Source organism: Manacus vitellinus, unplaced genomic scaffold, assembly GCF_001715985.3.
Source record: "Manacus vitellinus isolate BGI_N305 unplaced genomic scaffold, ASM171598v3 scaffold_17_pilon, whole genome shotgun sequence".
In the NCBI taxonomy this organism is placed as follows: domain Eukaryota; kingdom Metazoa; phylum Chordata; class Aves; order Passeriformes; family Pipridae; genus Manacus; species Manacus vitellinus.
Genome location: NW_021939256.1, coordinates 14626006 through 14638688, shown reverse-complemented (window position 1 = coordinate 14638688; position 12683 = coordinate 14626006). Strand labels below are relative to the sequence as shown.

At 36.7% G+C, this 12683-nt stretch overlaps 1 protein-coding gene across 2 annotated transcripts in view; it reads left to right on the top strand.

Annotated features, from left to right (window-relative positions):
* The window catches only part of CTNND2 (catenin delta 2), a 244047-nt gene that overhangs the window by 174264 nt on the left and 57100 nt on the right, over positions 1-12683 (top strand). For both annotated transcript variants that reach the window (XM_029958914.1, XM_029958913.1), the window contains one exon: positions 2330-2480. In XM_029958914.1, coding sequence (XP_029814774.1) covers positions 2330-2480 — 151 coding nt within the window. The remainder of the gene's footprint in view (positions 1-2329; positions 2481-12683) is intronic.

Here is a 12683-nt window from a genome sequence, read left to right as displayed (position 1 = left end):
ACAGCAGACACAGCAGAGGCCTCCCCAGGGAGAGATGTACAAAATACAGCATTTTTTAAGTGGAAAGAGCTATTTCTCATTTCCCAGCTGCACCTGAGAATGTGTTTAACTGGCAGGTAAATACATATTTATTAAAACAGGAAGGTTAGAAATATTCATTTGGTGTTTTCATAGCATCCTTTATATTTAATGTCCCATTAGATTCGAAGTGTAGGAAAGAATTTTTCAGCAAACGCTTTCTGTTAAACTCATTGATCCTTAAGATGTGTTTTAGTTTTTTATCTGATGATATACACTGGTTCTAGAGAAGAGACTGGAGGAATGACCCTGGAATAAGATCAACCAAGAGTCTTGCTACCACTTCTCTCACCTAAGAGCTGTTTGCTTTGCTGCAGAAAATGACAGCACGTTTAAGTTTTAGACACATTATTGTGCTCAGTGATGCTGAGAACCCGTTGTCTAACTTACCTGACTGGAAAGCTTATCATAACCATTATCACTTTCATCTACAGCAAAGTCCAACTGGCTTTTGTTATGCACAGTTACTACAGAGAAGAATTAATAAAACAATATCCTTAAATGCTGGTTTCTTTTCCTTTTCCCCAATTTCCCCTGAATTATATCACCTAGAATGAATTTGCACTCCAGATATTGCAGTATTGCAGTTCTTGTCTATCTCCATATCTACTGTTCTTATCATACATATATATTCCAGGTTTTGCTATTCAGGGCACCTATGTATAATATAAACCGATGCTAGCTTTTTAAAGTGAGCACAACTGTGGTAAGTAGAGCCCATATGCAGGGGTTAAGCATGGTCTGCTGACAGAGGATGTGCTTACCTTTTTTAATGCTTTGTTTCATGAAATTTGTTTTTACTCTGTCTGGTTATGAAGTAACACTATTGCAACGTAATTATTCTTATGATGTGATTTAACTGTTCCTTAAGGAAGGTTTGTCAAAAGAGAAGGGTCATTGTGATCTGAAAATCCTAAGGCTTATTATCCTAGTTTCTGAAATATTTGAAATACTTCAAAAGTTAAGGCCTTCCAGAATTTGTCTTCACCTTCCAGGTACAATGGCAAGATAAGTGTCCATGCCATGGCACTGAAAGGAACGAGATGCTCTGCTTCAGTGATTTCCTTTCAACTGTCAGTACAAGCAGCATGAATGTGAACTTTGTGAAAATTCCAGAGAAGAGTTCATGAAGTGGGAGGGAATATGTGCCTAGTGATGGCTTGTTTTGAAGTGGGCTATGCTGAGGAGATCTGCACATCCTGCAGGTGTCCAAACATCTTAAATTTGGCAATACCCATAGATTTCAAAACCACATGGTTTTGGTCTTGTTTAATTTTTTTGCAACTACTGGAGCTAACAGCAGAATGGAAGAGGGGGAAGTATAGCTAATCTTTCATCCCTTTGGGTACCAAGAACCCCAAGTTGTGCAGCACTGGATGGACCGCCTAGTCACAGCACACTGCACAGATCCCTTGTTGACTGGCATGATGATCTTTAGAGCTCCTAGAGGATCTCTTAGAAGTAAACAACTCTATTCATCATTTCTATTGTTAGATAAAAAGGATGTTTACATGAGAACATTCTGCTCTCTTTGATATAAGGACAAGGCCATGTCAGTGGTGTCGTGACCAACTGTCACGTGGGAGATGCTTAGGGGCTTCTTTGATAGAATCAGCCACTGGATTTATCCTGCAGCCACATGATACAGCAGCCAGGCACAGCACAGGCCTGCACCACCCTCAGGTCAGCTCTTGAGGGAATCTACCACCTCAATGTACAATAGTATTCCAGTTAGGATCACTACAGGTGCCAAAACCGCATATATTGTTGTCCTCATTTTTCCTTCTGAACTAATTGACAATCACAAGAGAAATAATGACAGCATTTTCATGTTTGTAGACTGAATAATTCTTGTGGTAATAACAAAGAAATACTCAGACCTCTTGAATATGCTTTGTAATATACATCTTCTAATATAAATTTTGTTGGTTTAGCAGTAAACAAGCATCATTAGATGTTGCATATGAAATACTGATGCAAAGTAAGTCATCTGCAGACTTGGGCTGTAAAAATGTAACCAGGTGTGCTGGGAGTAAAGTCAATTCATCATTTAATTTCTCTGTCACCATAAAAAATTAGCACAGATTGCCAAATCAAGTGGTTACCTAGCATCATAAATGCAATTATTTCCCCTCTTTTGAGTTTTGCATCCAAATGCTTCTATAACCCCTTACTCTGTTATAACCTCAGATGCCTTGCTTTCTCTAGTGGATTTCTCAGTTTCCTCACACTCTCCCATGTGTCTTTGCAGTGGTCAGTGTACATCCGTGCTGCTGTCCGCAAAGAAAAAGGATTGCCAATATTGGTGGAACTGCTTCGAATAGACAATGACCGGGTGGTATGTGCAGTTGCTACAGCTTTACGAAACATGGCCTTAGATGTCAGAAATAAAGAGTTAATAGGTATGTTCTTTCCAAAAAAATCTACATGTTCTGTGGGCTTGGGGTGTTTTTTCCAGTTTTCAGCAGAATGAGGACAATGAAAACTCTTCTTCTCACATTTCTAGAACAATTTACTTAATTCTTTCTCTAGTGTGTCATATTCAGATTTTTTTGTGACAGTGTGCTGGTATATTGGAAGGAATTGTTAAATTAATTAAACATCATGCAATGTTTCTTGATCTCTCATGCTCTAATCTCTGTAAGAAAAGCAATGGCTTTGTTTTGCTTTAGTGCTTCATTCCTAGGCTGGCAGTAGCAGGATCTAAGCACTCCTGGTCCTCAGATTACCTACTGCAAGCAACTTTGGGGTCATGAAGTGACAAATCATAAAAATCTTAAGATAGTTACAGGAATTTATGGGGCAGATTAGTAGCTCCAGCAAGAGAGCTGGGAGATTCTTAATTCACAAACATATACAAGTAAGGAAAAGGACAATAATTTATGTAAAGCATTATTGCCCCTGAATTTTGATTGTATGGTAAGCACATGTCTTGGGGGTTTGGACTTTTTTAATTTTGTGTAGGTTTTTGGTGGGGTGTTTTCACCTGAAATTCATCCAAACGCTGTGGATCATTAAACTTTTATTTTTATGTTCTGTCTTTAAAAAATAATCACTTCCTTGATCTTGAACTATTTCAACGATCATGACAAAATTATTTCTACTTCTGTACTTTAAAAGCATATTTTGTATTCATTTTTGCTAACTTGTTCATTTGTTATCATTACAGCATACTTCTCCTTCTCTGATTTTAATTCCAGAATTCCACAAATAGATACTTTGTTCATAATGTTTGTTATTTTTATCCAGTGCTATCTTAGGGTTAATGCTTCATTGCAACAGTGCTCTGCAAGTTGTTAAAACAAGGCAATCACAGCTCTCATATGTTGTACTAATGTTCCCAAGTCTGCAAATTTTTTTTAGGAAAGTAAGACTATACATGTGAAATTGACTGTCTTATCTGATATGCCATTCAAAATACTGGTTAAATTATGGATAATAAGTTTGCACAACCTCAAAATTTTAATATTTTGTTAAATTCTTGAAGAACATGTGATAAAAGCAAAGATTAATTAAAAAAAAAAGGTGGGAAAAGTCTGTTGAAAATAATTACCTAATAAATGTATGTAACCATCTAGTAATAACTGTACAGTGCTGCTCAGTTTGACGTTATTTGTAGAGTTATTTTGAGGAACTGCAATACAAATTTGCTACAGTTTAGAAACCGTCCAAACATGCCAGTATGACAGGGGAATTATGACTATAATTCTTGTACCATTTCAGCTGTGATCTTTGTATGTTCATTTCTTTGGCTTTCATCATTGAACTTCAAAGAAACTAATAACAGTCATTACTGCTCTTGTCCTCGAGTATTTTTTAGCAAATAGGGCCTATCTTAAGACTGATTTTCAGAAATGCTGGAACATCACATTGGTCAAGGATTTCAACTCATGTTGTAGGCCATCCATTTTTGTGATATTGCAGTTCCACATATTGCAGGATGCCTTAGCTGTTGTTATGGAAAGGAAGATTCAAAAGGGGCTTGCTTTATCAGGTTAGTTGCTCAAGCATCTTTCTGCCTAAGCAGAATTGACATGGTATTTGTCTTTTCTCTTTGCGACTTTTATTTGTGCATCATATTCTTGTGGTGACAAACTCTATCTCACAAGCTGTAATTTCCCCCTAAGATAACCTTTTTTTAAAGGTGAATTTTCCAACTGTATATATTGTAAAATTACATAGGTAGAATTGAGTTGGTTGAGATTTTTAATGCCTATATAAAGCTTTCTTTTCAGTGGTGCTGTCATTCATTCCCAGCTGACAATTTTTTACTGAAATGTGCCAGAGAATGATATATTTTATTCTGCTGCTGCGAAATAGACCATAAATCAGTGTTGAGGCACCTGGAAAATATATCAGAGAGTTTGCTAAAATCGAGACTCACCTATACTAAACTACAAAACAAACAAAAAGACACCTTTTTCAAATGGCCAGAAGTTTCATACTAGACTTCACTGAATTGACCAATCTGCTTTGTTTTCCACACAGATCGATCAACTGTGTTGTTATATTGCTAAAATTGGAGCCAGGCTTCTCTATAAATGATCTGAGCCATCCCCATAGTAGCATTTCCTTTATTTATAGTGAGGTCTTCTTTCTGGGTTTCATTTCAGGCATGCTCCATGTCTTTAAAAGGACCCTTTTTTTTTTCCTTTTTTATAACTTGTGCATTATGCCATGTGTCCTTTGACCAAGACAGTAGACATATTCATCTTTTTTCATCCCAAAATTAAACTTCACTCAGACAAAAACATGGTAAACCTGACTTACCTAGTACTGTCGCTAGGTAGTTCAGCACCCAGTTTTCCCTCCTTGGGCATACTGCCCAGGTTCCTGGTCACGGTCAGACCAGCTGCTCCTCATAGGACTTACCCTCCAGACCCTTCCTCAGCTTTGTTGCCCTTCTCTGGACTTGCTCCGGCACCTCAACATCCTTCTTGAATTGAGGGGCCCAGAATTGGACAGAGCACTCAAGGTGTGGCCTCACCAGCACTGAGTACAGGGGCAGAATCACTGCCCTGGTCCTGCTGGCCACACTATTCCTGATACAGACTAGGATGCCATTGGCTTTTTTGGCCACCTGGGCACACTGCTGGCTCCTATGTACAAAATAGGACTTGTCCTCTTGAAGTAAAATTTGGAACTTGTATTAGTATTGCATTTCATACTGTTTAATGATAAGTCCATAGGGTGCAGCTGTAGTGAATGCAAAGCTGGAGTTGTAAAACTTCAATGCACAGTTTTGTGCTTCAAGTCTTTCTGTCAGTTTTCTTTTATCCTGACAGTGGTTTCTAATGCTGTTCTGTGTCAATGTTAAGAGAAGTATTGTACAAGTAATTGAAAAGTGCCATTCTTTCTCTTGGCCTGTATTTTTGTGGTTTTTTTTTTTTATTTTAGACATTAGCAGCATTTTAATCACTCACTCTTGAATAAAGGACAGTTCCACCTGAAGGTTTTTGTTGACTTCTTGTACTGTGTAGAAAACAAGTCCCTATGTATCTCTGCCTTTAAAATGTGTAGGGAATCCAGGTGTCTCTTCAGGGGTCTAGATTCTAGGGATTTTGATGGGATAAGTTGAACTGTTGTAATACTTAAGACATCTTTATTGTGACTATTGGTGTAAAAGCTTGATTCAGTAAAGTTAGTAAAAGTTTGATTCAGCTTGATAAGTAAAGTTAGTGGTACAATTTCGTCTGCCTTCACAAATTTTTGAATGAGGTCCTGAAACAGAACCTTTAGCAGGGGTCATTTTTAAATAATTGTTCCTGAGCTGGAGGCTACAAGTGTCAGTACTGAAGGATACTCCATTCACTACTCATCTGTCTGTAATAGAGTTATAAGATATACACAAAATTCAAGGATAGCGTATCAATTAAATTGTTACTTAATATGTGCTAGAACCTACTTAATCTTGCTAGCTGTCTAAAAGTTCATAATCCAATATGTAAGATATCTGTATTAGACTACCTTATAAGTGACTGAGAGAGAGAGAGTCACAAAGGGTGATTGATTTTATCTAGCACACGATAAAACGGATCTCACCCTGTATTACCATCACCATTACTTAGTGATGAAAAAGTTCTCAGGAGTGTGTAAATTGCCACTGAGTGTATGTCTTGTGATCTCGTGAACAATGTGGGTTTCTTTGGGTGCCTGGAATAACTGGTGTTTGTTTTGAAGTTTTATTGCTAAACGTGAGAAAATTGGATTGAAAGATACATCAGGAGTTCACAACTCTAATGAATTATTAGACTTGCAAAAAAATTCAGGTTGGAAGGAACCTCACAAGGTCATCTTGACCAGCCTTGCACTCAAAGAAGCATCATCGGGTACGTTATTTCAAAGTGTAATCTTGATATTTGGAAAGATTTCCTTTAAGCTGTGAGACTGAAAACACCTCAGAAACAAGTATTTGCATTCCCATAGCAGAACGTGACTCTTCTGGAGCATAAACAACTTCATGGGGTCCTCCTATCTTAGAACATGCTCACATTTTGTTTCAGGATTAGTAATAAATCCAAGTGAAAAGAGTGTTTAGTGTTGTAGTTACAAGAACAGCAGCTAAGTCCTAGTATTGTACCTTGATAGAAAATATAAGGATGTGTCAGGAGATGATTAAGTCAAATATGCAGCTTTCTTCCCACTTGGAGAGCTTGCAGTTTTCTCATTATAAATGTGAGCATTTCAGAATTTCTCACACATGCATCTGCAAGGATCTGGGAAACACTGAATTTTTTATTGAATTGCTAATTGACCTATAAAGTATCTTAGTCTCTGAAATATTAAATTGACATAAATTCGCAATGCAGAAGATGCCAGAAAGCATTGATCAGGACTTGCAGACTTGCATTGATCAGACTTGTTCAGAAGAAAGACAGAATATATACTGCAATTTGTCTAATTTGTGCCAGTTTTTATTACACTTCGTTTGATAGTTGAGCTGTGCAAAACAATAAACAGATACCTGAATGAGAAAAGGCTGTCATCAAGAAGTTGATTTACAAAATGGAATGTATGGTCATGCATTAATAACTGGTGCTCCTCATATTATATCAATGAAGAGAAAGATGCTAGTTAAGTTAATAAATGCATAATGAAACTTTGATGTTTTATAGCATGTATGCCAACATCTGGACTCTCTGGTTTCTAATGTATGCGTAAGTTAGCTGACAATTTAAACTGCTAAATGTTTAAATGTTAAGTATTTTTTTCCATCGCAGTGTAAAAGCCTTGTGTCAAGGAGATTTTGACTTTTAATGTGCCCTCAGCCACTTGCTCATTGCCTTTTGCTCCAGTTTCTCCCAAATATATTTCTGACAAGCAGACCTGGTAGTTAGAGAGGTTAGAGGAGGTTTTCTCCCTCAGTCACTTCTTATTAAATAACATTCTCATGTGAAGGGATTTAGAGGGAAAACCAGCATTGTTAAAACTGAACTATTATTTTTAGTATCAAAGTCAAGATCAACTTTTGATTAACTCTTCTACATCTGAACTTCCCTATTGCCTAAGTACATGTGTCTGGATTTAGAGGGATTTTTCTCTACCACGAATCATCTGAAATAAGTTGTGTTTCAAGTAGTCAAGTAGGCTTCTGGACATAGAGAAAAAATGACACCACTGGGTGTTCATTCCACTTATCTCTATCACCTGAAGTGTTTCATCTTAGTGTAATGGGTCCTGTGTGAGAACCTAGAGAAGTAGCCAGAGACTCAATGGCTAACTCGTGTGTGACTGAAGATAGGGAAGAAGTATCCCGTCAGAAGTTGTTCTGGTAATACAAACTAAATACTTTCCTGCTCCCCTTTAAATTAGGCCAGTAGACTTTGCAAGGGCACTTAGTGAAAAAGCACACCAGTTTTTCATTGTCCCCCAAAACAGCAGAAATAACTGCATGCAGGCTTAAATCTGTGATAATGAAGGATACTGCTTTCACAGATCTGTTTTTCCTTGTAATGCCAAGTCAAAGAACCATACAGTATTTCACCTCTACCATAATAAGATCAAGGTGCCCCACAAACACTAACCACAACCCAGACGCAGTTTAGCTATTCATTGTAGTAGAATGAACTGTGGGGCAATTCCTGGAAAATGCCTTTGTTTCTATCTTAAATGCCAATTTCAAGAGAATCATCTTCAGTATTGTACCGTGACAGCTTATCTAGATGGCGGTCATAATTTTAAATGATGCTATATAATATTTTAAGGTTTATAAACCTTAAAGTCTTTATTATAGGTTTTATCAGTTTGTATTCACGTTTAGTAATACTTAAGGTTAAATTCTGAGTGCAAGTCGTAAAAGCTGCAAAATCTAGTGGAGGTGGCCCAGGACAGACTAGGTTCAGTGTGACTGCCAAAAGCACCACCACCAAAAAACGAAAAAACAGCCAAGAGATGTACCTTTTCACTTCATTGGTGTACATTTCAAATATAAGAAAGTGCCCTCACCTGAACCTTATATTTTGTTTGAGATAAACAATTTCTGTTTTATTCTGTTCTTCTGCATAAGGTAGCAAGCTGCTTTTCTCACTCAGATTGACATTTCAAACAATTTAATATTAATGTTCATCTCTGTTTCTCAGTTTGTTCATGCTGAGAAGTGCTACTTATCTTCTGAAAATTTTGAGTTCTGATCTAAAAAGTGTATATAATTTAGTCACATATTCCATAAAATATACAAAGGTAGAAATGCAAATCTCACAAACTGCCAAAGTAATTTTAAAAGTACTTTTAAATCCATGTGAATGGCAAAGCAGTTTTGCAAATCCAAGTTTTGTGACAGCCTTACAGTAACAGATAAGTGTATCAAACCATGTTTCCAGCCTGTTCTCTATCAGCTTCAATTCATAGAACAGCGAGGTAATTTTATTCTCTGTAAGATGCAAAATAGCCTTTTCTCCTGAAATACTTATCAACTTAAGTGATTTTCAAATGATGGAAATTACATATGTGGCATTCTTTATTAAAAGCACTTTCCTTTGAAGAAAGTCAAACTCCTATTCATAACACATGTCAGTACAAGAAAGTAGAACATGACAGGTGAATTAGCATTTAATAAAGGAAAGTAATGTCCTTTTCTTCTCACATGTGAAGACCCTGGGAATGAGTCTGGGGCTTCAAAGGATGTTGGAGGTGGAGCTGAGAAATGGCAAAATTTAAACAAATAAGAAAAAGAAGGATGAATGTGTGTTGATTAAATTTAAACCGTTTTCACTTATATTAATAGTGATCTTCTCTGTGCATCTACGTCCTTGCACTCTCAAATTTGTGCAGTTGTTCCTGCAAAATCTCATTCAATCCTAGTTCCTGAGTTAGATGTTGTGAGGTGAAGTGCCAGTACACAATGCCCCTCTTCCCACATGTGCCTTTTAAGGGATACTCTGACTTCTATTTTAGTGTCCCCAAGGTTGTCTTCTTTCAGAGTGCTTGAAAAGGAACAATGTTAAGGACAAAACCCAAACACCTTTCACAAAGATGACACTGATATAAAAATTCAGATTGCAGAGACCTAAAAGATTTCTATGCCCCTGCACAGAAGGACAAACTGTAGGCTAGCAAAGAAGTAAAATACTTACAAATATGCAACACAGATGTTTATCTGTTAGATAAAAATCTGCACCATAAAATGTCTTATTTTCACAGGATAAATATATGTCAAAAGTAGAAGATACCAGAGAGTCAGCGTTCAAAGAATGCAAGATTAGGAAACAGTACGGATGTCTGGATTCTTGCAACTCACATTTTAACTAAATCTCAATGCAGTTAAATTGAATTTAGTTTTTCTTTCCGTTCCTGACCATTGGGTGCTTACACAACATTGCTGGTAGTTAGCAGTTGCACGGTATACATAAGATGTGATGGTATTTCTTTATTGAGTTAGACGAACTCTGTGCCAAAATATGTGTGTACATGTGTTACTTTAGTCTTTGACAATTATAAAAAGGTAACTCAGTCTCATACTTGTTGGTTTTTGCATGCTATCTTCAGAGGCCTCTGTTTTCTTACAGTATAATTGTTTTTCATTAAGTACTTTGATGTAGAATTTCTTTGCTTATAAGAACTGTCATACCCTAGTTGTTTCCATCATTTACTATGAGTTTAGTGTCAAAGGCTCTTGTTTCAGATAACATAATTAAAACTTCAAATATACTTTTGATTACAGAATGGTCTTTTGCTGCAGCCTTTGCAAACGAATTCCTGTGTTTCCTGATGAATATTGTGTCACCTTTATGTGAATGTAGTATCTCTAAAAAGGCACTGTCTGTGACTGGCTGGAAGCATTACTACTATGTGTTAACTTTCTGGTAATTTCTGGGGTTCTTATTTTTGTAATCGGTTAAATAGGTCTCAGAGTAAATCAGGTTGCACCCCTACTTAACAAGCAATGTTTAAAAAAAATCCAAGTCTTCTGTTTCATGCTTATAACTGCTGAGATTGAATAGCAGCAGTTTTGTAATACACAGTTACAAAATATTAAAAGGGTAACAAATTCTCATCATCTGAGATAAGTGAGGAAATAATCAATTTGCTGAGGGGCCTTATTATCATAATTCCATAAGGTAAGACTGTGATTCTAGTACTTAATATCTTGATGGGCTCAATTAAACAAAAAAAAGAAATGTACTTTTCCTACCAAGGAAAGCCTAGAGAACCCTTAGAATTAGCTTCAAAGCCCCATTGATGTCTCCATGGCACCTCTGTAAAATTATTTGAAATCTGGTATTACTGATACAATCTTTAGTATTATTATGGTTTTCATTTTCCTTTTGCTTCCTCTTGTGGCTGTGTTATGCAAGAGATTGTGTGAACATGAAAAAGATACAATGACTACCCCCTACAGTTAGCAATTTTATATATGTATAATATATGATGCTTTATAATGATAGATCAGACTTCAGAAATTGACCTAAGAAAGAATTTATATGCATTACTTCTTTTTGTATAGAAATGTAATCTGAGTAGTGCAAATTGAAAGATCAGGCTGAGACAAAAGAGAACAGTATGTTGTTAAGATTTAAAATTGAAGACTTTTTTTTTTTTAAGTAACTAGACAATTGAATATTTTAGATGTGATCCCTCCTATACTCCAGAATGAAGATTTTGAGCAAACGTAATCAGAGAACCACATTTAAGGAGATAGTTTTGAGAATTTTCAGTAGGCTGTGGAGCTCTACCCTGATCAATGTACAGGGAACGAATCAACAATGAAATTCAAAGTTGCTTGTCTTTGTGGGTAGTCTTAGCTGTTACGTAATTGCTAACAGTCTGGGATACATATATTATGAAATTCATTGCTAGATGATCTTGTGCCAGTTTACCTCCCGTTAGTCCAGGTAAGCCTAGAACATTTAAAAAATAAACTCACTTTCTCAGTTTATAGAGAAGGCTTCAGTCTTCCAGTGCCACAGAAGACAGAACTTAGTCTTACTGAATCTTTTAGGCTTGGAAGGGACCTCCAGAGGTCACTGGTCCAGGAAAAGAAAGTTGCTCAGGACCTTGTCCAGCTGATGGGACAGAAATTCCTCAATCACCCTGGGCAACCTGTTCTGTTGTTTGACCAGCATCATAGTAAAATTTGTCTTCCTTTCATCAGTTGGAATTTCCTTTATTCCAGCATGTGTCTTTTGCTTCTTTTTCTTAGATATGGAACTCTTAAGATGATCCTGACCCCATCTTCTCTACACCATTCTGTTAAGTAGTTGTAGACAACAGTAGGATCTCTCTGTAACCTTCCTTTAAGGCCCAGAAGATGCAGTTCTTGTATGGCATATGTTCTGGTCCCCCAGCTGTCTGTGTGGCAATGATGCCCTTTTGTCCAGCCAGTTTTCCACCCACTGTGTCATCTACGTATGTGGTCAAAATCTCAGTAAGGATGCTATAATGAGTAAGAAGTGTGTAAACTGACATGTTTGTTATTTCAAGCAATGTAAACTCTGTAATTCCTAAATTAGAAGTAGATAAATATAATTTAAATGTCTTAAACCTCAGTGACATCATTGCATATACTTAAATTACTTCAGGACAAGTTTCACCAAATTTTAAACCACAGTTTCAGTGTAACAGTGTATAAGCACCAAGGTCAAATCATCTTATTGTGGAATCAAGGCCATAATAGGATAATTGCAACTAATTTCACTAAAGCACAGAAGTTTGCTTTAATTACTATAGGGAATTACAGTAGTAGCTCAAAATGTTGCATTTTTAGTAAGGCACCGTACTTGCAGATTTTAAAAGGGACATACTGTGGGATGTCATAGAATATCCCGAGTTGAGAGGGACCTGCAAGGATCATCGAAGTTCCGCTCGTGGCCCTGCACAGGACAGACCCAAGAATTACACCATGTGCCTGAGAGTGTTGTTCAAATGCTTCTTGAACTTTGTCATGCTTGGCGCTGTGACCACTTCCTTGGGGAGCCAGTGCCCACCTACTCTCTGGGTGAAGAACCTTTTTCCTAGCATTTAACTTTGCTTTTGGAATTGATTACTTTAAAATCAGTGGTAATAAATATAGTTTCTCCAGTGTTCAGCAATGATGCCTTTTATTAAACTAATCTCATGTAGACTAATAGATTCTGATCTGATATATAATTCAATTATATAACAATATT